The sequence below is a fragment of the Schistocerca americana genome, chromosome 2 (genome assembly GCF_021461395.2).
Source record: "Schistocerca americana isolate TAMUIC-IGC-003095 chromosome 2, iqSchAmer2.1, whole genome shotgun sequence".
NCBI lineage: Eukaryota > Metazoa > Arthropoda > Insecta > Orthoptera > Acrididae > Schistocerca > Schistocerca americana.
In genome coordinates this window covers 257,817,009-257,841,747 of record NC_060120.1, presented here as the reverse complement: position 1 = coordinate 257,841,747, position 24,739 = coordinate 257,817,009, and the positions used below count along the sequence as shown (strand labels likewise).

Below are 24,739 nucleotides of genomic sequence, written 5' to 3'. Positions count from 1 at the left end.
GCCTGTCCTACAACTTTACCCTAACCCTCAGATTAAAATCTTACATATTCTATTCTCTAATTTCTTTGTTAGGTTCCCATCCACATCTTAATTTCCCTCCCTTTTGCTTCCACTCCAAGAAACTGACTACCTCAAACATCCAAACAGCATTCTTCTGTTGGTATAAAAATGTAAATTTCAAATGGCATTGTTGCTGAGATATCCCATGAGGAGGGATCAGCCACCTGTTGAAAAATGTATTCTTGCTCCACTCACATTGACCCAATGCTCTAATCTATTATCTTTTGTGATGCAGTAATGACACTAGGTCATGGGGAGTTTCAGGGTGGAGTGGACAAAACAATTTGTGACAGTATGAAATAGAATGATCACATAGTCATAGGTAAAGCAGGTGGCAGACTTTGGTTCATTGGCAGACTACTAGAAAGAATAGTGGATATGTGAGAGGTATGTCATACATTTATGTGTAGAGAGTAGGTCGGTGTAATGGATGCATATATAGTGCAGTGTCAAGGTTATGTTGTATGACAATGTTAAGATAAGGGAGACCTTGAAACCAGGTGCCAGCACATAGCCTACTTCTCTTGAATAGCACCACAGGGTCTGATGAGCTTAATGTCCCCATCCGACAGACAGATCGCCATCAAACTGTGTCATGTGCCCTAACTTCATGAGATATTGCAACAAGGTTTGGAATTTAATCCAGGACATTGGTGTAAAGATCGGTGATAAGGAATTTTATGCCACAATGTCTCTTCTTCTTGCCCGCTAAATATCGGCAGTGAAAATTTCACCCAGAATCATGATTCAAACTGGCTTAGCACCAACTCATGTGCAACCACAAATGCATGCATTAATGACCTATGCAGGTGGGTAGCTGCTCTACATAAGCAACAACATCATCACCAACCAATTTGTCATCAATGCCACAATGGTGACCTATAAAACAGTCATTGCCACATTTAAATCATCTTTCGTAGTTAGAGCCGCAGCCACAGAGTTGAGCAGATGCACCAGTAGTAGCAGTTTCCATTTTGTTTATATACCTGGGCCACATTTATGTGCAGGCTGTCTAGGCTACCACAGAAATTTTATAAAAAGTGCCTTTCTATTAATAGAGGAAGCAGTCTAAATTTAGGCTACCATTTACTTTTTAAGAAAAAGTCACATTTTCTTTAAAATATATTAAAGAATATTGCAGTAAGCAATACTTTGAAGTGTCCAGCTTTAAACTATTATGGTAAAATTTAAGATACTTTCACTATTCTATTTATATTTTGGACTTAATAAAGGCAGCAAAGAAGGCATTACATACCACAGTCATCACCAGAGATGTGCACAGCATGTTAGATGCCTGAGACACTCATAGCAACGGGCCAGACAGGCAGACCATGATTCAGTCTAGTAGAGTCCATTGCATGTATTACTATCAATAACAAAGTCCTGCTTATTAGATTTTGACCATGTGTTCATCTGGACTTTCTTGTTCTCGTATTAGACTTATACTCAGTGTTGTGCTCACTGTTGAAAAATAATGTAAATGGATAACCTAGGAATACTTTTCAATAAAACACTTCTTTGAAGCACCACTATTATATTTTTGACACACTTGATAAAACACATCTTGGTTGCTCACACTTTTCGTTCATCTATAATACTTTTTTCAAGCATTTGAGATAGATGCAATGGAGACAACTTACAGCCTTTCCTTGCCACATCTGTCCAACATAAAACTCAAAACAGACTTCCTTATGGCTCCACTGCCACATTGTTGTTGTTGTGGTCTTCAGTCTGAGTGCCCCCTTCATCACCCAGCATCACCTCAGACTGGTACAACTATGCCATATCCGTTGTCATAGCTTTGATTACCTATCATCATGCCCTTACATGAGGGACATCCTACCCAAGATCCTTCCCATCCCTCCTAAAGTGCACCGAGCGAGGTAGCGCAGTGGTTAGCACACTGGACTCGCATTCGGGAGGACGACGGTTCAATCCCGTCTCCGGCCATCCTGATTTAGGTTTTCCGTGATTTCCCTAAATCGTTTCAGGCTAATGCCGGGATGGTTCCTTTGAAAGGGCACGGCCGATATCCTTCCCAGTCCTTCCCTCACCCGAGCTTGCGCTCCGTCTCTACTGACCTCGTTGTCGACGGGACATTAAACACTAACCACCACCACCACCTCCTAAAGTGGTGTCCTGCTGCCCACCCAACCTCCATAACATCTTAGTATATCCCTATGCCGTTCCCAATCCCTGTGGAAGAACCAAGTGCAGAACCTTCCCAGTCTACCCATCCAGTACTTCCTATTCCAGTCCTGTCACAGGCATATCCTGCTCCATCAGAGGTCAGGCCACCTGTGAAAGCAGCCATGTCATATACCAGCCTTACTGCAATCATTGCACGGCTCAACCAGATGTCCACCAGGATAAACTGCCACCAACAATCTGTGCCCAAGAGCAAAGTAGACCACCCTGTGACAGAATGCAGCTGAACATAGTATCTTTGATTTCAATGCCTGCTTTACTACCCGAGGCATCTCAAACATCATTAATCTCTTGGTCTCCCTCTATGATTTTTAACCCCAATACTTCCCTCCAGCGCTAAGTTAGTGATCCATTGATGTCTCAGAATGTGTCCCATCAAACAATCCCTCCCTCTAGTGAGGTTGTGCCAATTTAGTAACTCCTCATTAGTTATGTGATCTACCCATCTAATCTTCAACATTCTTCTGTAGCAACACATTTCAAAAGCTTCTATTCTCTTTTTGTCTAAACTGTTTACCATCCATATTTCACTTCCATGCATGGCTACAGCCCATAAAAATACTTCAAGAGAAGACTTCCTAGCACTTAAAACTATATTTGATTTTAACAAAATTCTCTTCTTCAGAAATTCTTGTCTCACCATTGTTGGACTACATTTTATATCCTCTCTGCTTCAGCCATCATCAGTTATTTTTCTGCCCTAATAGCAAAACTCATCTGGTGCTTTAAGTGTATTGTTTCCTAATACAATTCCCTGAACGTAGCCTGATTTAACGCCTTGTTTTGTGTTTGTTGATATTCGTTTTATATCCTGGTTTCAAGAGACTGTCTATTCCATTCAACTACTCTTCCAAGTGCTTTGCTGTCTCTGAGAGAATTACAATGTCAGCAGCAAACCTCAGGGTTCTTATTTCTGCTCAATGAACTTTAATTCCTACTTGAAATTTTTCTTTGGTTTCCCTTACTGCTTGCTCGATGTATATACTGAATAACATCAGGGGTAGTCTACAAGACTGTCTCACACTCTTCTTGACCAGTGCTTCCCTTTCATGACCCATGACTATTACAACTGCCATCTGGTTTCTTTACAAGTAAAAATAAATAAATCGCCAGGTCCCGATGGGATTGCAATTTGGTTTTACAGAGAGTACTCTACTGCATTGGCTCCTTACTTAGCTTGCATTTATTGCGAATCTCTTGCCCAATGTAAAGTCCCGAGCGAGTGGAAAAAAGCACAGGTGACGCCTGTATATAAGAAGGGTAGGAGGACGGATCCTCAAAATTACAGACCAATATCCTTAACATCGGTTTGTTGCAGGATTCTCTAACATATTCTCAGTTCGAATACAATGAATTTCATTGAGACAGAGAAGTTGCTGTCCATGCATCAGCACGGCTTTAGAAAGCATCGCTCCTGCGAAATGCAACTCGCCCTTTTTTCACATGATATCTTGCGAACAATGGATGAAGCGTATCAGACGGATGCCATATTCCTTGACTTCCGGAAAGCGTTTGACTCGGTGCCCCACTGCAGACTCCTAACTAAGATACAAGCATATGGGATTGGTTCCCAAGTATGTGAGTGGCTCGAAGACTTCTCAAGTAATAGAGCCCAGTATGTTGTCCCCAATGGTGAGTGTTCATCGGAGGTGGGGTATCATCTGGAGTGCCCCAGGGCAGTGTGGTAGTTCCATTGTTGTTTTCTATCTACATAAATGATCTTTTGGATAGGGTGGATAGCAATGTGCGGCTGTTTGCTGATGATGCTGTGGTGCACGGGAAGGTATCATCGTTGAGTGACTGTAGGAGGATACAAGATGACTTGGACAGGATATGTGATTGGTGTAAAGAATGGCAGCTAACTCTAAATATAGATAAATGTAAATTAATGCAGATGAATAGGAAAAAGAATCCTGTAATGTTTTAATACTCCATTAGTAGTGTAGCGCTTGACACAGATACGTCAGTTAAATATTTGGGTGTAACATTGCAGAGCGATATGAAGTAGGACAAGCATGTAATGGCAATTGTGGGGAAGGCGGATAGTCGTCTTTGGTTCATTGGTAGAATTTTGGGAAGATGTGGTTCATCTGTAAAGGAGACCACTTATTAAACACTAATACGACCTATTCTTGAGTACTGCTCGAGTGTTTGGGATCCCTATCAGGTCAGATTGAGGGAGGACATAGAAGCAATTCAGAGGCGGGCTGTTAGATTTGTTACTGGTAGGTTTGATCATCATGTGAGTGTTACGGAAATGCTTCAGGAACGTGGGTGGGAGTCTCTAGAGGAAAGGAGGCGTTCTTTTCATGAATCGCAACTGAGGAAATTTAGAGAACCAGCATTTGAGGCTGACAGCAGTACAATTTTACTGCTGCCAACTTACATTTCGCAGAAAGACCACAAAGATAAGATAAGAGAGATTAGGGCTCATACAGAGGCATATAAGCAGTCATTTTTCCCTCGTTCTGTTTGGGAGTGGAACAGGGAGAGAAGGGTGCTAGTTGTAGTACGAGGTACCCTCCGCCCTCTCCGTATTGTGGATTGCGGAGTATGTATGTAGATGTAGATGTAGAAGTTGTAAATAGCCTTTTGCACCTTGTATTTTACACTTACTACCTTCAGAATTTCAAAGAGAGTGTTCCAGTTAACATTGTCAAAAGTGTTCCCTAAGTCTACAAATATTATAAACATAGGGTTGCCTTCCCTTAATCTATCTTGTTACCGGTAGGTAAGTTGTAGGATAAGTATTACCTTGTGTTCCTACATTTCTCCAGAATACATGCTGTTCTTCTTCGACACCAGCTTCTACCAGTTTTTGAATTCTTCTGTAAGGAATTCGTGTTGGTATTTTGCGACCATGACTTATTAAACTAATAGTTCAGTAATTTTCACATCTGTCAATACCTGCTTTCTTTGGGAGTGGAATTATTATATTCTTCTTGAAGTCTGAGGGTATTTTGCCTGTCTCATACATCTTGCTCACCAGATGGTAGAGTTTTGTCAGGACTGGCTCTCCCAAGTTCTAATGGAATGTTGTCTACTCCAGGGGCCTTGTTTCGACTTAAATCGTTCAGTGCTCTGTCAAATTCTTCATGCAGTATCATATCTCCCATTTCATCTTCATCTACATGTGCTTCCATTTCCATAATATTGTTCTCAAGTACATTGCCCTTGTATAGATCCTCTATGTACTCCTTCCACCTTTCAGCTTTCCCTTCTTTGCTTAGGGCTGGATTTCCATCTGAGCTCTTGATATTCATACAGCAGGTTCTCTTTCCTCCAAAGGCCTCTTTAATTTTCCTGTAGGCAATATCTATCTTTCCCCTAGTGAAATATGCTTCTACATCTTTTCATTTGTCATCTAGCCATTCGTGCTTAGCCATTTTGCAAATTCTGCCCATTTTATTTTTTAGGCTTTTGTATTCACTTTTGCCTGCTTTATTTGCTGCATTTTTATGTTTTCTTCTTTCAACAGTTAAATTCTGTATCTCCTGTGTTACATTTGTGAGGGTCAAGTGAAGGTCATGTCTCCATCCCCATCACATCTCCATCTCAGAACCACCTCTGCTCCCTCCACAACATACTGCTACTGTGTGGAATACCTGCTACATACATCACATCTCTGAAGATGAATCCCTTGCTCTCCAGCACCGGAAAGAGCATTCCAGACACCACCTCCGTAAGTTATCCACCCTGCTGACATCCTACTGCTGCCTCGGGGCACCACTATCCAACGCCTATCCTACCAGTGTTCAGTATATGTTTCCAGGATAAGCCACATACTACACTTGAGTGATGTCACATAACATGATTGTTTGAGTGCAGTAACCTAACACTGAAGTGGCAAAAGTTTACTTCTGGCAAATAAATCATTAACATAATCACTAATTACAACTACCCTTTCAAACAGATACTCACATCAGAATGAAAACACTCTGCACAGTGAGCATATTTGGAAATAACACAGTTCAGAGTCTGATCTTATTGTCACAGCAAGCACTATTGAAGATTAAAACAGCACATGAAACCAGTTATGAGTTCACAGTCAATCACTGAAAAACAATCCTTGTGTAAACTCTGAAGAATTAGAATTTAGATGAAACTTGGCACATTGCATGAGTTGTAATTTGTGCTAATTCAACAGCAGCACTTTTTAGACAGAGGTCTCGCCTGTTTCACAACCTGCCACAGATCAACTAAAATGGCCAGAAGCTTTTCTCATGTAAGATTAAATAATTAAGACTACTTTCAGCTATTGTTGTCTGCTGTTTTCTTACAAATTACAAATTAAGATTTATTGACAATATAATGTAAGTGGATAGATAAAAAATCTACTCACCCTGCGGCAGCAGGGGAACACGCACACAATAGGATTTAACTTGTACAAACTCTTGGAACCAGTGGCTCCTTCTTCTGGCAGAAGAGTTGAAGGGGAAGGGAAGATGGGTGAAGGAAAGAACTGCAGAGGTTTAGGGAAAGGGGTACAGTCACCCAGAACCTCGGGTCAGGGGAGAGTTACTGGAGGGGGTGAGAAGGAAAGACGGATTGTTGGGGACTGCCCAGGATGAGTCTTGAATGCCTGAGAGCTTAAAGGTGAAAGACAGGGTAGTATATAAGACAGAGATTACTACTAAAACATTGTGCACGAGTTAGTAAGAATGAAAAGCTAAGTGCATGCTTCTGACAAAAGGAATAGTAAGGGAAACTTCTTCTAAATGCAGAATTTTAGGTAAAACAATAATTGCTATTAAATTCTGCTGTCTTATATACTAAAATATGGTATTCTATTTCAGTAACAATGTTTTAACTGTAAATGTTAATTATTCTCAAACTAAACTAGTGCAAAAGTTGCTAACATATTTTCTATCAAAAAGTTAGTAACCAGGTATAAGTTTACATGTGAACAATGATAATGAAGTTTTACATTATTAGTATTTTGCAATTAGCACAGTTTTTAGGTGAACTTATTACACCAATGGCTTCTAATTAACTAAATGAATGTACTGGATAGTAAAGTCAAGTTGGCTAAGTCCTGAGTAAATATTCAAGTTTTCTAGTACTGTGCACTTTGTCATGTATTTAATAATCTCGAAGATATTTTAAAAAAAATAAAAATTAAAAATTTTGTTGTGAAGAAAATGTAAAATGGGTTAGGAATCCACCTTCATTTTTACACCCTGTTATACTGGCATAGTCTGCTGCCTTTGCTGCACAGCCACCCCTACCACCCCCGCTGCCCACACAGTTCTCAGCCAGGCTGTGGGTTGGCCAACCTCAGGTTCACGGTTCCAGATCTGTCAGTAAGGTGGTCTGCTGTTTAATGCTCCCTCCACCTACCTCCCCCCCCCCCCCACCACCACCACCCCTCCACCCCCCTTCCCCCCCACCACCACCACCACCACCAGCACTTGCATAAAACTTGGACAATTATGGCCCTATATGTCAATTTTTGGGGCAAGGAATTTTATATCCCCACAAACGGCCAGTATCAACAGCACTCGAGGTACTCCAGATCAGAATCAGCAATCACCACCAGGGGCATGTGTGGGATGTCATGCGGGCTGAGCCACTCACAGTAATGGGGATAGGCTGTCAGATGTGATGCAGCCTAGTACAGACTGTTGTATGACCTGCTATTAATCATGCCAGTCTGCATATTGGATTTCAACCCTGCATTGTATTTGAACTTTCTTGTTGTCATATCCAACTTCCATTCAATGTTCTGCTCTTGACAAACCGGGCTCTGTTCATGGATTAGGCATTCATGTTAGGAGCAGACAGGAAACTTAGTATTAGACTTTTTTATTGTTTATAAATTTATTGTGCTCCTAAATCAAATGATTTAGATTAAGTACATTATGACACTAATAAAACAGAACTGACAAAGAGTGTATGTCTAAAACATCTAAAACACACACACACACACACACACACACACACACACACACACACACACACACACACACACACACACAGAGGGGGGGGGGGGGGGGGGGGAGAGAGAGAGAGAGAGAGAGAGAGAGAGAGAGAGAGAGAGAGAGAGAGAGAGAGAGAGAGGATCTTAAATCCCTAGGACCACACTATACTGATTTAACTATGTCCCGGTCAATGCACAGCTGTACACATGTGAGCCTAGAAATAGACAAATGTGCACTGTTGTAGGTCCCAAAATTGCCCCTTTGGTGGTTGCAAATAACATTGTAAACCCATCAAGAAGACATGCAGAAATCTTTGCCACTGTTAGTTGTTTCATGTAATGTGAAAGTAACGAGTATTATCTACTGACAGTTTCAGAAAATATCCTGATAGTCCCAGAAAACTAGCGCCACAAATTTTTGAAGTGATGCATTTTTTTTAATCTGTTAAATACTCTGTCCAATGAATGGGGAGGCACACAGTACGCAAATTCCATCCCTTGCAATGTAAATGTTGCTGAGTGTGTTGACATCTCATTCACAATTACTGCAGTTCACAAACCTAGCAGCTAGTCTCTCTTCTCTGTGGCCAATAGAGGATGAAAAATTGGAAGACATAAATGAGAAATTTAATTTTGTCCTAAAAATATTCTTACAACATTGTCAAATCAGTTTTCCCTTACAGTGGGCGAGGCACATTTTCAGTGGAAGACAAGAAAGTGGGTGGCTAACATCTGGGACCAAAATATCTTTTGCTAGGGAGAGAAGGCATTGTTTACTGCAAAGGAGTAGCAAAAGCTTCAGCATGTCAACAGGAAGGCAAAAATCACATGCTATGTACAAAAAATTCAAAATTCCAAGAACAAGGGATGGACTGTTTGGAGCATTATTAGGCACAAAATGAATAAACACAGCAAGACAAATGATACTGAACTCTCTGGTGGCAGTAGCAGGAAGCCGGATTATACAGAATTAAAAGCACTGGCTACTGAATTCGATGACTTCTTCATAACAGTAGCTGATAACGAGGGGACAAAAAACTGTCCATCAAAAGAAGATATAATAAACTTACTTAAACAGTTAATGCTTACTTCACTGCCGCACATCAGTTTTGACAACTGATCTGTTAGAGATTTCACAAAAATCACAAGGTCTTTAAAAAGTAGTAACTCTTCGGGGCACTATGGCATGTCAGCTAGGGTACTAAAATCTTGTGGTGACTTGGTAGTGCCACCCTTGAGTCACCTTTGTAATTATTCAATGAGTCAAGGAATATTTCCTGAAAGGTGAAATGTGCAGTAATAACACCAATATATGAAAGTGGAGATAAGAAAGTGACTCCTAATTATAGACACATCTCTCTCCTTGCTGTATTCTCAAAATGTTTGAGTCAGTTACTTACAACAGAGTACCAAATTATCTTTCTGTGTACAACATTTTAACTTCAGTTCAGTCTGGCTTCCATAAAATTTTGTCCACTGAGAATGCAGTATATGATCTCACAAACTCAATTCTAGTAGAACTAAACAATAAAAATTACCCTGTTGGCCTTGTCTGTAGTTTTGCCATGAACTTTGATTGTGTAGATCTAAAACTTGTGCAATTAAAGTTAAATAGTATGGTATTAAAGGCCTTCCCATTACATGTATGTAGATTTATCTTAACAACAAGAAACAGAGGGTCACATTAGCAAATAATACAACAGGAGTAAGACTGGATTCAGAGTGAGAGAAACATTAAATATGGTGTACCACAAGATTTGGTTCTTGACCCACACCTGTTGTTGGTCAACATAAATGATTTACTGAGGACTTTTGAGGATTCTTCAAAAACTGTAATGGTTGCTAATGACACAGGTATATTGATAAAAGGACCAAACATTGCCACACTAGATGCATCCAAGAGAATAATGGGGCAGACTTACAGCTTATTTGCAACACACACCTTAACCGCTAATCTTTCAAAAACTCATATTAAACAAAATTGACTTACGGGTACCACAAGTAGAGATCAGTGGGCATACAATGCATGAGGCTCCGTGTATAAAGTACCTGGGTACCATACAGATACCGAGCGAGGTGGCGCAGTGGTTAGACACTGGACTCGCATTCGGGAGGACGTCGATTCAATCCCGTGTCCGGTCATCCTGATTTAGGTTTTCCGTGATTTCCCTAAATCACTCCAGGATGGTTCCTCTGAAAGGGCATGGCCGACTTCCTTCCCCATCCTTCCCTAATCCGATGAGACCGATGACCACGCTGTCTGGTCTCCTTCCTCAAACCAACCAACCAACCAACCATACAGATACACTATGTGATCAGAAGAATCTGGACACCCCCAAAAACATGTTTTTCATATTAGGTGCATTGTGCTGCCGACTACTGCCAAGTACTCCATAACAGCGACCTCAGTAGTCATTAGACATCGTGAGAGAGCAGAATGGGGCACTCCATGGATCTCACAGACTTCAAATGTGGTCAGGTGATTGGGTGTCACTTGTGTCATACGTCTGTGTGTGAGATTTCCACATGCCTAAACATCCATAGGTCCACTGTTTCTGATGTAATAGTGAAGGGATACATACAGCACAAAAGCGTACAGGCCAACCTCAGCTGGTGAATGACAGAGACAGCTGACAGTTGAAGAGGGTCATAATGTGTAATAAGCAGACATCTATCCAGACCATCGCACAGGAATTCCAAACTGCATCAGGATCCACTGCAAGTACTATGGCAGTTAGGCGGGAGGTGAGAAAACTTGGATTTCATGGTCAAGCGGCTGCTCATAAGCCACACATCATGCCGGTAAATGCCAAATGACACCTCACTTGGTGTAAGGAGCATAAACATTGGACGATTGAACAGTGGAAAAACGTTGTGTGGAGTGACAAATCACGGTACACAATGTGGCGATCCGATGGCAGGGTGTGGGTATGGCAAATGCCCGGTGAACATCATCTGTCAGCGAGTGTGGTGCCAACAGTAAAATTCGGAGGCAGTGGTGTTATGGTGTGTTTTTCATGGAGAGGGCTTGCATCCTATGTTGTTTTGCATGGCACTATCACAGCACATGCCTACATTGATGTTTTAAGCACCTTCTTGCTTCGGGGATGGTGACTGCATCTTTCAACATGATCGAGCACCTGTTCATAATGCGTGGCCTGTGGCGGAGTGGTTACATGACAATAACATCCCTGTAATGGACTGGCCTGCAGAGAGTCCTGACCTAAACCCTGTAGCACACCTTTGGGATGTTTTGGAATGCCAACTTCGTATCAGGCCTCACCGATCAACATCAATACCTCTCCTCAGTGCAGCACTCCATGAAGAATGGGTTGCTGTTCACCAAGAAACCTTCCAGCACCTGACTGTATGCCTGTGAGAGTGGAAGCTGTCATCAAGGCTAAGGGTGGGCCAACACCATATTGAATTACAGCATTACCAATGGAGGGCACCACGAACTTCTAAGTCATTTTCAGCCAGATGTCCAGCTACTTTTGATCACATAATGTAGTAAACTGGGTTGGCAGCAGCATGTGGGCAAATTAACTGAAATGCTCAGCACTGAGTGCTTTGCACTCAGAAATATCCTTCTCTCTGCTTACCCATGAACAACATTGCTAATGTACTTTTGCACACTTTCACTCAGTGCTCTCTTATGGCATAATGTTCTGGGTACTGAGACTAAGATGAAAAAATATATATTTATTCTACAGAAGGGTACAATAACAATATTGAGTAAATTTGATAGCAAAACTTCTTGCAGATACCTGTGGATTCTACAACTATATGGCAGGTAGAATTAGTGGTTAACAACAAGAGTGAATTTAGGATGACCTCAGCAATTCACAGTGACAAGGCTGGAAGTAGAACTAATCTCTGTATGGACTCTGCAACCTTTTCTAAAGTTCAGAATGAAGTTTTATGTTCTAGTGCAAAAGTCTGTATAACAGGTTGACAGTGAACATCAGGTAGGAAACTGAAAAGTGTCCCATATATTTAAACACAATGTAAAAGAATACCTCATTAGCAACTTCTTCACAATATATCTAAATACTTTGACTCAGGAACATCAATTCTGTATAAGTCTAATATTGGTATTAGATATGTCCCAACTTTGCCAGTATACAGGTAACTAGTAATGGTCTGTGTTAAGTTAAAATGATGTACCATAATTATCAGTTGAGTAGATTAGCACTAGTGGTAATTTATTGTTAGTACACATTACAGAAGTAGCCTGAAGTGGTGCCTCCTGCTGGTTAGTGTACACCTTGACTCATTCCATATTGCTGAAGGCTCTCCTTCACTATGGGACTGATAGAACTTGATGTGTCAGTGAAATGAATGAATGGATGAATGAATGGGCATACATGACATCAGCAGAACTGCGACAGCTTCCTTTCCCAAGTGAATGCATCATTTATGACTTGCACTTACAAACCACTAATCACCTCTCAGGTGTGCAGTATATCATAACACTTTTGCATTCCAGATATGCTGCGAACTCGTCGTCACCTGGATGAGAGTCCATCGAAGCAAATGAATGCCTCGATTGCATGTCACTGCCCCTCATTGTGCAATGTTGTAGAGTACGATGTACAGTACTCGAGTGGTGACTTTGAAGCCAGTCAGTTCATGCCTGATGAGTTCTTGTAAGTATGTGTAAGCTCTAACTGGCATATTGCTAATGTAAAAATGGAAGTTCACAACAGAAATTAAGTGCATATTTTCAAATAATTCATAGAGAATCCAGTGCTGAGTGATAAGCGTATTTCTCCAGTCACTCACCACCTCCCATAGCCCCACCGTCCAACCACAGAGGAGCATTCCCCTCAGGACTCAATACCACCCAGGATGGGAGCAACTGAATCCCATTCTCTGACAGGGTCCCGACTACCTCTCCTCATGCTCTGAAATGAGGAAAGTCCTACCCACTATCCTTCCCATTCCTCCCACTGTGGTATTCCACAACCCAACAAACCTAGACAATATCCTTGTCCATCCCGACACAACCCCTGCTCCCAAGCCCTTGCCTCAGTGCTCATATCCCTGTAATAGCCTAGATAACATAGATGCATGACCTGTCCCGTACATCTTCCCACCACCAGCTACTCCATTCTGGTCACAAGAATCACCTATCCCATCAAAGGCAGGGCTGCCTGTGAAACAAGTCATGTGATCTACAACCTAAGCTGTGTTCACTGTGCTGCATTCTGTGTGGCCATGACAACCAACTAGCTGTCTGCTTGCACAAATGGCTACCAACAGACTGTGATGAGGAAACAGCTGGATCACCCACTTGCTGAGCATGCTGCCCAACACATGTTAATGACTGCTTCACAGCCTGTGCCATCTGGGTCATTCCTACCAACTGCAGCTTTTCTGAACTGTGCAGTTGAGAATTCTCCCTGCAATATATCCTACGTTCCCATAAAACCCCCTGGCCTCAACCTTCATTAGTCATTGTCCTTCCCTGTTCCCACTCCACTTTACTATCCATCACCCCTACCTTGCTATCCCTCCCCCTCTCCACCCCATCTCCTCCTTATCCCCACCAGCCAGATTGCTTCTCCCATCATGTCCAGCTGCTCATAATATTGCTTCGGCAGCAAGAGACAGTGGTAGTGTGTGTGTAAGTTGTGTTTGCGAGAATGTGTGTGTGTGTGTGTGTGTGTGTGTGTGTGTGTGTGTGTGTGTGTGTGTGTGTTGTCCAATTTGGACATAGGCCTTTTGGCTGAATGCTTGTTTCTTAACAGTCTTTTTCTTGCGCTATATCTGTGACTCAACATCTTCACTATATGGTGAGTAACAATCTATCCTTTTCATAATATTAACTTATGATCTATAATGACAAAAATGTAAGAAGGTAGTGTGGATGGCAACATCACTATTGGGTTATAAAATTTTTTTAAGTTATAATACAGCCCAGTATATTGACTCTTCTGCATTTACTATATTTGTATCACATTTAACTTCAGGTTTTCTAGACAGTCAGTCAGTTTATTTTACACAGAAATATAGTACTAAAATTGCTTTACAAGAGGCATGCTGTACCTTCCTCCTTTTTCTTATTTTTAACAAGCTGCTTCCTTTAACATCTCTAACAGTGTTGGAAATAGTACTGTGGAGCATATTTTGTAGTAATATGCATGATAAGTTCACACAGCTTTAAACAAAATTTGCAACACACACACACACACACACACACACACACACACACACACACACACACACATTCGAAGTTGAGCATATTTATATATCTGTAAGAACTACAACCAGGTCCCTGGACTGAAGTGTGCCAAATTTGACAATCAACTCCTTGCCATGAGAGGACCAACATAGAGCAGTTTATAGCACTCAAACTCTAATATTTGCAGAGATACAGACATGTGTGTGGTTTCAAGCCCCTGTTGCATAAGCTACCCTTCACAACAGTTTTGTTGTGTTGGAATAGTATTGATCTGCCTTATCAACCTACTTTGCAGAGCAGCCTACATGTCAAGGGCAAGTAATGGTTTTCCAGCCCCCAACGTGTAGGCTGCCCACCACAACAGGCTATAGTGTTTGAGTTGTTTCGGCTTTATTGGTCTGTTTTTTGGGGTCTATATGTGTGGATGAGCATGGCTGGTGGGGAAGGTTGAGATTGATACAGAAGAGGATGGACAGAGAGAACGGGCGGGAGGGGATAGATAGGGCTCTAAGGGAGCAAGAGAGGATGCACAGAGAAGGGAAGCAGGATGAAATGGACAGAGAGAGGAGAAGGAGGAGATAGAGAAAAAGGGGTAGAAGGATATGAACAAGATGGGAGGGTGAAGCAGGAGATAAACAGATAGAGAGGGGGGGGGAGGAATAAATGGACGGGTAAAGTGGGGAAGAAGAGACAAACAGAAAGATGGGGAAGAGGATATGGACAGAGGGAGGGGGAGTGAGGTAGTTGGAGAGAGGGGGTAGAGGAAATGTACAAAGGGAGGGAGAGAGGAAGATGAAGAGACAGTGACAGTGGGGAGGAGGAGATGGTCAGTAGGGGTGAGAGAATAATGTGGACAGAGGGAGGAGGGAAGGGATAGAAGTGGTGGACACAGAGAGGTGGCAGGAAGAGATGCATGCAATATATATGTCAAATGCATATGTTAGCGAAGACACAAGAGAAAATCTAGTTTGTATATAAATTAACTACAGATGCAGAAACTTAAGAAATATGTTTTAAGTGATAAAAAGACTGTTTTTACACAGATAAGTACTAATAACCAGCATCAGCAATACACAATATAAAATGGAAAAGCATTTTTGGAGTAAATTAGTACTAATACACAGCAGCAGACACACTGTTCTCCACTCAGATTACATATTCTATTTTCCTATTATCTTAGCATTTGAAACTTCCTGGCAGATTAAAACTGTGTGCCGGACCAAGACTCAAACTCGGGAGCTTCGCCTTTCGCAGGGAAGTGCTCTACCAAGCGAGCTACCCAAGCGCAACTCACGACCTGCCCTCACAGCTTTACTTCTGCCAGTATCTCGTCTCCCACCTTCCAAACTTTACAGATGCTCTCCTGCGAACCTTGCAGAACTAGCACTCCCAAAAGAAAGGATATTGCGGTGACATGGCTTAGCCGCAGCCTGGGGGATATTTCCAGAATGAGATTTTCACTTTGGAGCGGAGTGTGCGCTGTGAGGACGGGTCGTGAGTCGTGCTTGGGTAGCTCAGTTCGTAGAGCACTTGCCCACGAAAGGCGAAGGTCCCAAGTTCGAGTCTTGGTCCGACACAGTTTTAATCTGCCAGGAAGTTTCATATTAGCGCACACTCCACTGCAGAGTGAAAATCTCATTCTGGAAACATCCCCTAGGCTGTGGCTAAGCCATGTCTCCGCAATATCCTTTCTTTCAGAAGTGCTAGTTCTGCTAGGTTCGCAGGAGAGCTTCTGTAAAGTTTGGAAGGTAGGAGACAAGATACTGGCAGAAGTAAAGCTGTGAGGATGGGGTGTGGGTCATGCTTGGGTAGCTCAGTTGGTAGAGCACTTGCCCGTGAAAGGCGAAGGTCCCGAGTTCGAGTCTCAGTCCAACACACGGTTTTAATCTGCCAGGAAGTTTCATATCAGCGCACACTCTGCTGCAGAGTGAAAATCTCATTCTGGATCTTAGCATTTGCTTGAACTTCTTTTCTAGCCACCTCAGAATGGTGCTTTCCATAAATGAACGAAAAGAAAATCACAAACATTTTCACAAAGTAATCAAAGCTTATACTGAGTAGTTGCTCACTTTGATGAATGCATTTTATGGTTTTATTATGAATGTTTAACATCTAGTTTCTGTATTCTTTTTAATACTGTATGGAAACAATGAACCTAAATAAACTTTTAATTGATTTTTTTATAGTATTTTCCTCTCTAATATATGTTTTTGTGCTGCTTGGAAGCTTTTTGTGAGAAAAGTGACCAGCATTTATCAGAATATTGCCAGTTAGATGATAGGTGTGCATACATCAAGTCATGGTGCATTGTTTTGTACCTGAACCTGTATCTCCAGTGTTAAGGGTAATGCCATTTGATTACTGACAACAATTTGCTTAAAAATTTTAGAACATATTCTGAACTTGAACATCAGGAGAGACTTCCTCCTTGCCAGTCAGCATGGGTTCTGAAAATATACAAGGTGTACAACTTTGCTTCCGCCATTTTTTCCCCAATATTTGAGGCTTTAATGAAACAAATTGATTACACATGTATCATTCAAAGTATTTTCCATCACTGGCCACTACTTTCTCCCATCTTTCAGGCAATGTACGAATCCTGCGTCAAAAAAATTGTTCATCTTTTGAAGCGATCCACGAATCGATCCAATTTGTGATTTCTTCATGAGATCAGAAGTGTTGGTTACCCAGGCATTGCACCATTGATCTAAACAGGTGATATTCATAGGGAGCAATGACTGGAGAATACGGCAGGTGGGGTAGGACTTCCTATTTTAATGTTTCCAAGTATGTTTTGACCTCTTTTGCAACATGTGGTCGAGCGTTCTCATGCTGCCTCTCGCTGTATTGCGGACATTTGTCTTTTAATTCTCTGCTCAAACATATTAATTGGATTCAATAACGAGCACCTGAGATTGTTTCTCTTGGTTTTAACACCTCATTCCATTAGAGCTACTGACAGCCTTGGCAGAGCCAGTCCTGACAAAACTCTACCATCTGGTGAGCAAGATGTATGAGCCAGGGGAAATACCCTCAGACTTCAACAAGAATATAATAATTCCAATCCCAAAGAAAGCATGTGTGGACAGATGCGAAAATTACCAAACTATCAGTTTAATAAGTCACGGGTGCAAAATACTAATGCGAATTCTTTACAGACGAATGGAAAAACTAGTAGAAATAGATTGGACAAGAAGTGAACAGAAGCTTTTTAAATGTGGTGCTACAGAAGAATGCTGAATAGATGGGTTGATCACATAACTAATGAGGAGGTATTGAATAGAATTGGGGACAGGAGAAGTTTGTGGCACAACTTGACTAGAAGAAGGGATCGGTTGGTAGGACATGTTCTGAGGCATCAAGGGATCACCAATTTAGTACTGGAGGGCAGCGTGGTGGGTAAAAATCATAGAGGGAGACCAAGAGATGAATAAACTAAGCAGATTCAGAAGGAAGTAGGCTGCAGTAGGTACTGGGAGATGAAGAAGCTTGCACAGGATAGAGTAGCATGGAGAGCTGCATCAAATCAGTCTCAGGACTGAAGACCACAACAACGACAACCATATGTACTTGAGAGCATTCAATGAGACTCAGCCGCTGTTTTCTTCGTATTGAAACAAAACAGTAACACCTCCTGCAAATGACGAGAAATTAACAGACATTTTCAATCAAGAACAACTTTATGATGCAGACACAAATCGAGTAATGTTTGAATGAGGTTATGTTGACCGAGGCCCAAGCTAACTGCCTGACGTCTGCGATCTGCCTCTTTCGACCACTACTTACCGTTGTCGCCACCTATTGGCAAATGGCAGGTGCAAAGTTGTACACCTTGTAGATCATGTGAAACCCAACTCACACTTTTTGCACATGATGTGCTGAAAGCTTTGGATCAAGGCAGTCAGATAGATGCAATATTTCTTGATTTCCTAAAAGCATTTGACTCAATACCGCACCTATGCTTATTGTCAAAAGTTGATCATGTTGCACATCAGGTGAAATTCGTGACAGGACTGGGGACTTTTGATAGGGAGGATGCAGCACGTTATTTTGGATGGAGAGTCATTGTCAGATGCAGAAGTAACTTTGGGTGTGCTCTAGGGAAGTATGTTGGGACCCTTGCTGTTCTATTGTATATCAATGACCTTTCAGACAATATTAATAGTAACCTCAGGCTTTTTTGCAGATAATGCAGTTATCTGTAATGAAGTACTGTCTGAAAGAAGTTGCATAAGTATTCAGTCAGATCATGATAAGATTTTAAAATGGTGCAAAGACTGGCATATTGCTTTAAATATTCAAAAATGTAAAATTGTGCCCTTCACATAGTGAAAAAATATAGTATTCTGTGACTATAATATCACTGAGTCACTGTTGGAATTAGCTAACTCATACAAATAGCAGGGTGTAATACTCTGTAGGCATATAAAATGGAATGCTCACATAGACTCAGTCGTAAGTAAAGCAGGTGGCAGACTTTGGTTTATTGGTAGAACAAAGAGGAAGGGCAATCAGTTTACAAAGGAGATTGGTTGACAAATCAGTCATGCGACTGGTTCTAAAATAATGCTCAAGTGTGTGGGACCCATAACAAATAGGACTACTAGAGGATATTAAATGCATACACAGGTCAGCACAAATGGTCAGAGGTTTATTTGATCCATTGGAGAATGCCACAGAGATACTGAAGAAACTGAACTGGCAGCTCCTCAAGATAGACACAAACTATCACCAGAAAGTCTACTAACAAAGTTTCAAAAACCAGCTTTAAATGGTGACTCTAGGAAGATACTACAACCCCCTACCTATTGCTCACATAGGGGTCATGAGGATAAGATTAGGGTAAATACAGCACCCACAAAGGCATTCATCAATCATTCTTCCCATGCTCCATATGTGAATGGAATGGGAAGAAACCCTAATAACTGATACAATGGAACATACCCTCTGCCTCACTTATGATGGTGGTTTGCAGAGCATAGATGTAAATGTAGATGTAGGGTTTAACTGTTTCAACTGAATGTTATTTTTCAGCTTTTACAAGTTGTTGTTACTAATGCATATGTTTGCAAAAGTTATGTTTCAAGAAATTATCTCTTCCAGCTCTTCTCTTATGAGAAGAGAGATTGTTATGAGAAATGTATCACCTGCATATGTGATTAAAATGTCACTAATTGCTGAAGGCATGATGTGATTCTTCAGGCTTTCCCAGTGGCCCTCAGATCTGCCACAGAATCACGTTTTGTGTATTCCGCAATATTTCCTCAAATCATCTGTATGAGATCGTCAAGCGATGGCTGCTGGTTACCACTGGCAAGTGTCCACTGCCAGTGTCCACAGTGTGGTGGTCTTCTTATTGAGTCCTCATATATATATATTTAAAAAAAATGCATGTGTGTGACCAAGTTTCTCCCAGAGAGGCCATCTTTCAGAACAGCCTCTTTGTCAGAAAACTGTCTTAAGGGTTTGAAGCTCAGCCATCAGGCTATCAGGATTGGACATGAAGCATACTCTGTAAATCAGAGCATGCAGTACACAGTCATTGTGCAGAGTAGTGATAATGTCTAGTCTCTCCTTCGTAGAACACATTTGGTGTCCGATACAGTGTTCTTACTTGGCTATTTCAGTGCTTTGTCAGTTTCTTCTCACAGTATCATATCTCTCATATCTTCATACACTTCCTCTTCCCTTTCCATAATACTGCCTTCCAAGTTAATTTTTTTGTGTAATCCCTCTACACATATTCTTTCCAACTTTCAGTCTACTCTTATTTCCTTAGTATTGATTTGCTATTTTAACTCTTGATATTAATACGTCTACTCTACTCCTTTTCTTCCCAAAAGTTTTTTATTTTCCTGTAGAGAACCTCTATCTTTCCTACAGTCATGCAAGCTTTTACAGCTCTGCATTTATGTTGTACCCATTCTTGGTTTGCCATTTCACACTTTCTGTAAATCTATATTACATAAATATTGAAACAACTATTTCACTGCATGTGGTCAATGGCAAATAAAGAATCTGAAAATGATCTGAATCCAGGTTGGATTATCGACAATGTAAGAAAAAGAAAGACTACTGCTTAATGTAAAGATGACATGTCAAGTTGCAGACAGACACAGCTAAAACACACTTACACATCAGATTTTGGCCACAGCCGTCATCACAGAAAGAAACACACACACATTTATTCACACCTCACTCACACATGACTGCCATCTCCAGCAGCTTGGACCAGTCCATTTATATTTTAATAGAATCTTAAGACAGCCATAGCCACACTTAGTTATTAATTAAATTAAAACTGAGATCTTGATGGAAAATTGTAATCAAAAAGTGCAAAAAAGGATCATGGACACTTATTCAAACTTAGTCTTCAGTTGACTTCTGACTTCTGTACAGAGAGATCAAAAAATCAATTTTGTCAATGCCACCCATAAATGCACAGTAATTCTTTATGATGACTGGTCTTGTGACCTCCAGATGTTTCGTCTGTGCTGCACTCAACCTCTTTACTTTATCAATAATGTCTGCACCCTTGTATGAGGAAGTGAGACTGAGAGCACTATTATTGAGCCAGTGAATGACACAGATATCTTCTTCTGTGGTCACACAAACATTGACAGATCCTCTTCCTTCCTTCTTCAGCTCAGACTCGGATTTCAGTGGGTATTTTTGTAACCGGCTAGCTCTGATGGTCCCAATGAAAATGGTCTTCTTTGTCAACAATTCATGCACCAGTGACATAGATGTAAAATAATTATTGAAATATATTTTGCACCCACAGCCTTGTGGAATGTGTTCACTCAGTCACATCACAATGGAACCACCAATGCCCAGGTGCTAGTGCTCATTTCAATTTCCCATACTTGTGCCTTGATATATTTCAAAATCATACAATTCCAGGAATTCCACAACGAGCAAAATTTTTTAGCCCAACAGAGTTTGATTTACCATGAACAAATTGCTTCATTCCAGTCCTTCCTTTGAAAGGGATCATTTGCTGGTCAATACTTTGCATTTATTCTTGTTTCAGACTGAGACAAGTTTTCGTGGTTCTATTTATCAGTGGTCTCACCTTGTGTATTCGAACTGTATCTAGACTTAAGTGTGATGGCATTTGATTGCTGACAACAATTTGTTGTAAAATCTTAGAACATATTCTGATCTCAAACATCAGGAATTACTTCCTCCTTGCCAACCAGCATGGATTCCGAAAACATAGGTAATGTGAGATCCAACTCACACTTTTCTCAAATGACATGCTCAAAGTTTTGGATCAAGACAGTTTGTCTTCCGGAGAGCCACCTTCCATGTTGTCGACGAAATGAAAATGATTCCTGAGTCTGAATATTCTATTTACAGAAAATGTGTCTGCAATCAAAAGTATTCTTGTGTGAGGCTCCCAATACGTACACTATCTGGGAAATCATAATGTGCACATCAAAATATGTACTTGAGTCAGTTTTCGTATTTCAGAGCTGGTATATCTCACTGGTACTCTATTTTTCTGCAATGAATACAAATTTGTTTGTTCCAAAAGCAATTCCAGAAAATCATTGGTGAAGTATTCTGAAAAATATTCAGCAGGACTTCTTACTTCTTCACTGGACCACTGAAAGTAGTGACAAGGTATGTGAAAGGCATTTTTTTCCATTTGAAGTTACCTTGCAGCTGTTTATTTTCTACTTGTGGAACTTCTTAACTTCTCTTTCAGGTTCTAGAGCATCTCTTTAATGTTTTAAGCTCTGGTAGACCCATTGTGCTTCTTCATTTCTTGTATCTCCAATAGTTTCAGGTCCAGAATCTTCACTGTCTGAGAACTCTGAAAGCTCACTGTCATTGAGCTCTAGTAGAATCTGCTCAATTTGTAGTGTAACAACGCATATGACTCAATGATTTTTGTTTGAAATATGACCATGTGCAGACTTCGTCACCTACGTTGTTTACAAAACACTTCAAAAAAATTATTTAAGTTCTTTTAAAGTGTGATGTGTTCTATATTAACACTGTTACCAATCTCTATTAAATGCACTCTGCTATGTCCTCATGAGCATTATAGCTCTGGACGCCTATGGTCCCTAAAACCATTAACCATCCCCTTTGGTTCCTACTACCCGAGTAAATACAAAATTCCTTCTGACCTAATAACAAAATTTCTTCCATATAAACTCTTTTTAGTTATCTTTCCTTTCTTGAAATACTGGTAGATTATTGTTGAGCCCTTGTGTAAACTTTTTGTCATTTCCTTAAAATAATAGGTCCCTATCACAAAAAAAGTTGCATGAATAAACCATGAACACTTGTTCATATGTAACATAAACTAAATATTAACTTCTTTAGGAATGAAGGGTTTAATTTGATCAACACTATACAAACCTTTAATTACACCTGACGAAGGTTCCATAAGAAGTAACGCTTTGGGATGTACAACCTTATGGACAACATATGGACCTTCAAAGGTAAAGAAAAATATCCTACATTCCTTATTAATTTTCGAACTTTTAGGATGAGATCGTACTAATAAAAGGTCTCCTACTTGAAATGAGGGTTCTATAGCATGTTTATTATAACTTTTAAGTCTCCGTTCAGCTTTCTTACCAATCAGTTCATGAATTTTGTCGCTTGAAATCCATGGTTGGGTCTCATTTACTGGTGGCCAAGGTAAAGCAGCTAGTAAAGGCTCTCCTATAATTTGTTTGCCTAAAATTTCTATAGGTGATAACCCTGTCATTACATGAGGCAATTCGTTTAATATTTTTTCGAATTGAGGCATTAGTTTGGCCCACCGAGTATGTCTAGATGCACAATATGTTTTACATGACCATCCTAATTCTTTCATGACTCTTTTTACTAAATTACTTTGAGGGTGATATTTTGAGATTAAGATGTGCCTTATTCCATATTGTTTTATCATATCTTGAAACTTTTGACTAATAAAAGCACTACGGTTGTCAGATATAAGTGGTTTAGGAATGCCCTAGTTAACAAAATAATTTCGAGTGAGACAGCGTATAACGCTTGCTGTATTCGCTCATTTCAAAGTATATAGTTTCACATATTTGGACCAACATTCCATTATAACAAACACATAACTGAATCCTCCTGAACTACGAAGCAGAGGACCAAAAAAAATCCAGTGATAGTAGATCCCATAGACCTCAAGGAATCACCGCATATAATTTATAATGCTTTGATTTGTTACTAACTTTAACTTTTTGGCAGATTTCACAAGTTCTAATAATGCTTTTTACAATATGGGACATATTTTTGAAATAATAATACTTCATCAGATGTTTGACACATTTATGAATACCAAAATGCCTGTAACCTTCATGGATATAAATAACTAATTCGTAAACGACAGTTTTCGGAATGCAAATTTTCCACCTCTGATGTTCCCTCTCTGCTTTCCAATACAACAACTCATTGACATGTAACCACACACCTCTAGTGTTAACTGTTTCTTCCCCGTTACTAAGGTTTTGTACAACATCCCTATACTGATCATCATTTCTTTGATTGCATTTAATAGCAGTTATTAACCGTTTAAGCTTATGTTTGTTATCCTGATTTAAAAGGAAATAAACATGGTAATTTGTTCCTGGTTCTTCTGCAATGTTAATATTCTCCATTCCTGCTGGAAGTCTCGACAAAGCATCCAAAACTACATTTTGAGATCCTGTTATATACCTAATTTCGTACTGAAATTCCTGCAAGCATAATACCCAACGTGAAGTAACCGGCAATTGTTTAAAAAAGGTTAAAGCCTGATGATCAGTATATACAATTGTTTTTCTTCCAATTAATAATCCTCTAAATGTTTGAAAACCCCATACCACTGCGAGAGCTTCCTTCTCGGTTACAAAATAATTTCTTTCATGTTTATTTAAAATTCTACTAGCGAATCCAATAGGTTGATATAATCCATTTTCATTAGTCAAATCCCCTTGGAATATTACGCAAGACATACCATAATCAGAGGCATCTGTACACATACAAAAGTCCTGATTGAAATCTGGGTGGTATAACATTTTAGCTTCTATTAAGGCCCCTTTTATCTCATTAAAGACTTTCTCTTCCTCTTTTCCCCCAGACCAATACTGATTTCTCTTTTAATAAAGCGAGTAATTTAGGATTCACAATATCCTGCCCTGGAAGAAATCTTCTCAGAAATCCTACCATTCCTAAGAATGATTTCAGTTGTTTCCAATTTCTAGGACTTGGACATCGAGTAATAGCTTCAATATGTGCTGGGTCTGTCCTAATACCTTTACTGTCCACTATATGCCCTAAAAATCTCACTTCTTTTCCGAAGTAAGATTTAGATAATTTTAAAGTAATTCCTCTATCAATTAAACAGTTAA

General features: G+C 40.3%; 1 protein-coding gene across 1 annotated transcript in view; it reads left to right on the top strand.

Annotated features, from left to right (window-relative positions):
• LOC124593940 (sodium channel protein Nach-like) overlaps positions 1 to 24,739 on the top strand; it is a 273,902-nt gene that overhangs the window by 222,882 nt on the left and 26,281 nt on the right. Inside the window, exon 10 of the mRNA XM_047132290.1 lies at positions 12,678 to 12,837. Within this exon, the coding sequence (XP_046988246.1) occupies positions 12,678 to 12,837 (160 nt within the window). The remainder of the gene's footprint in view (positions 1 to 12,677; positions 12,838 to 24,739) is intronic.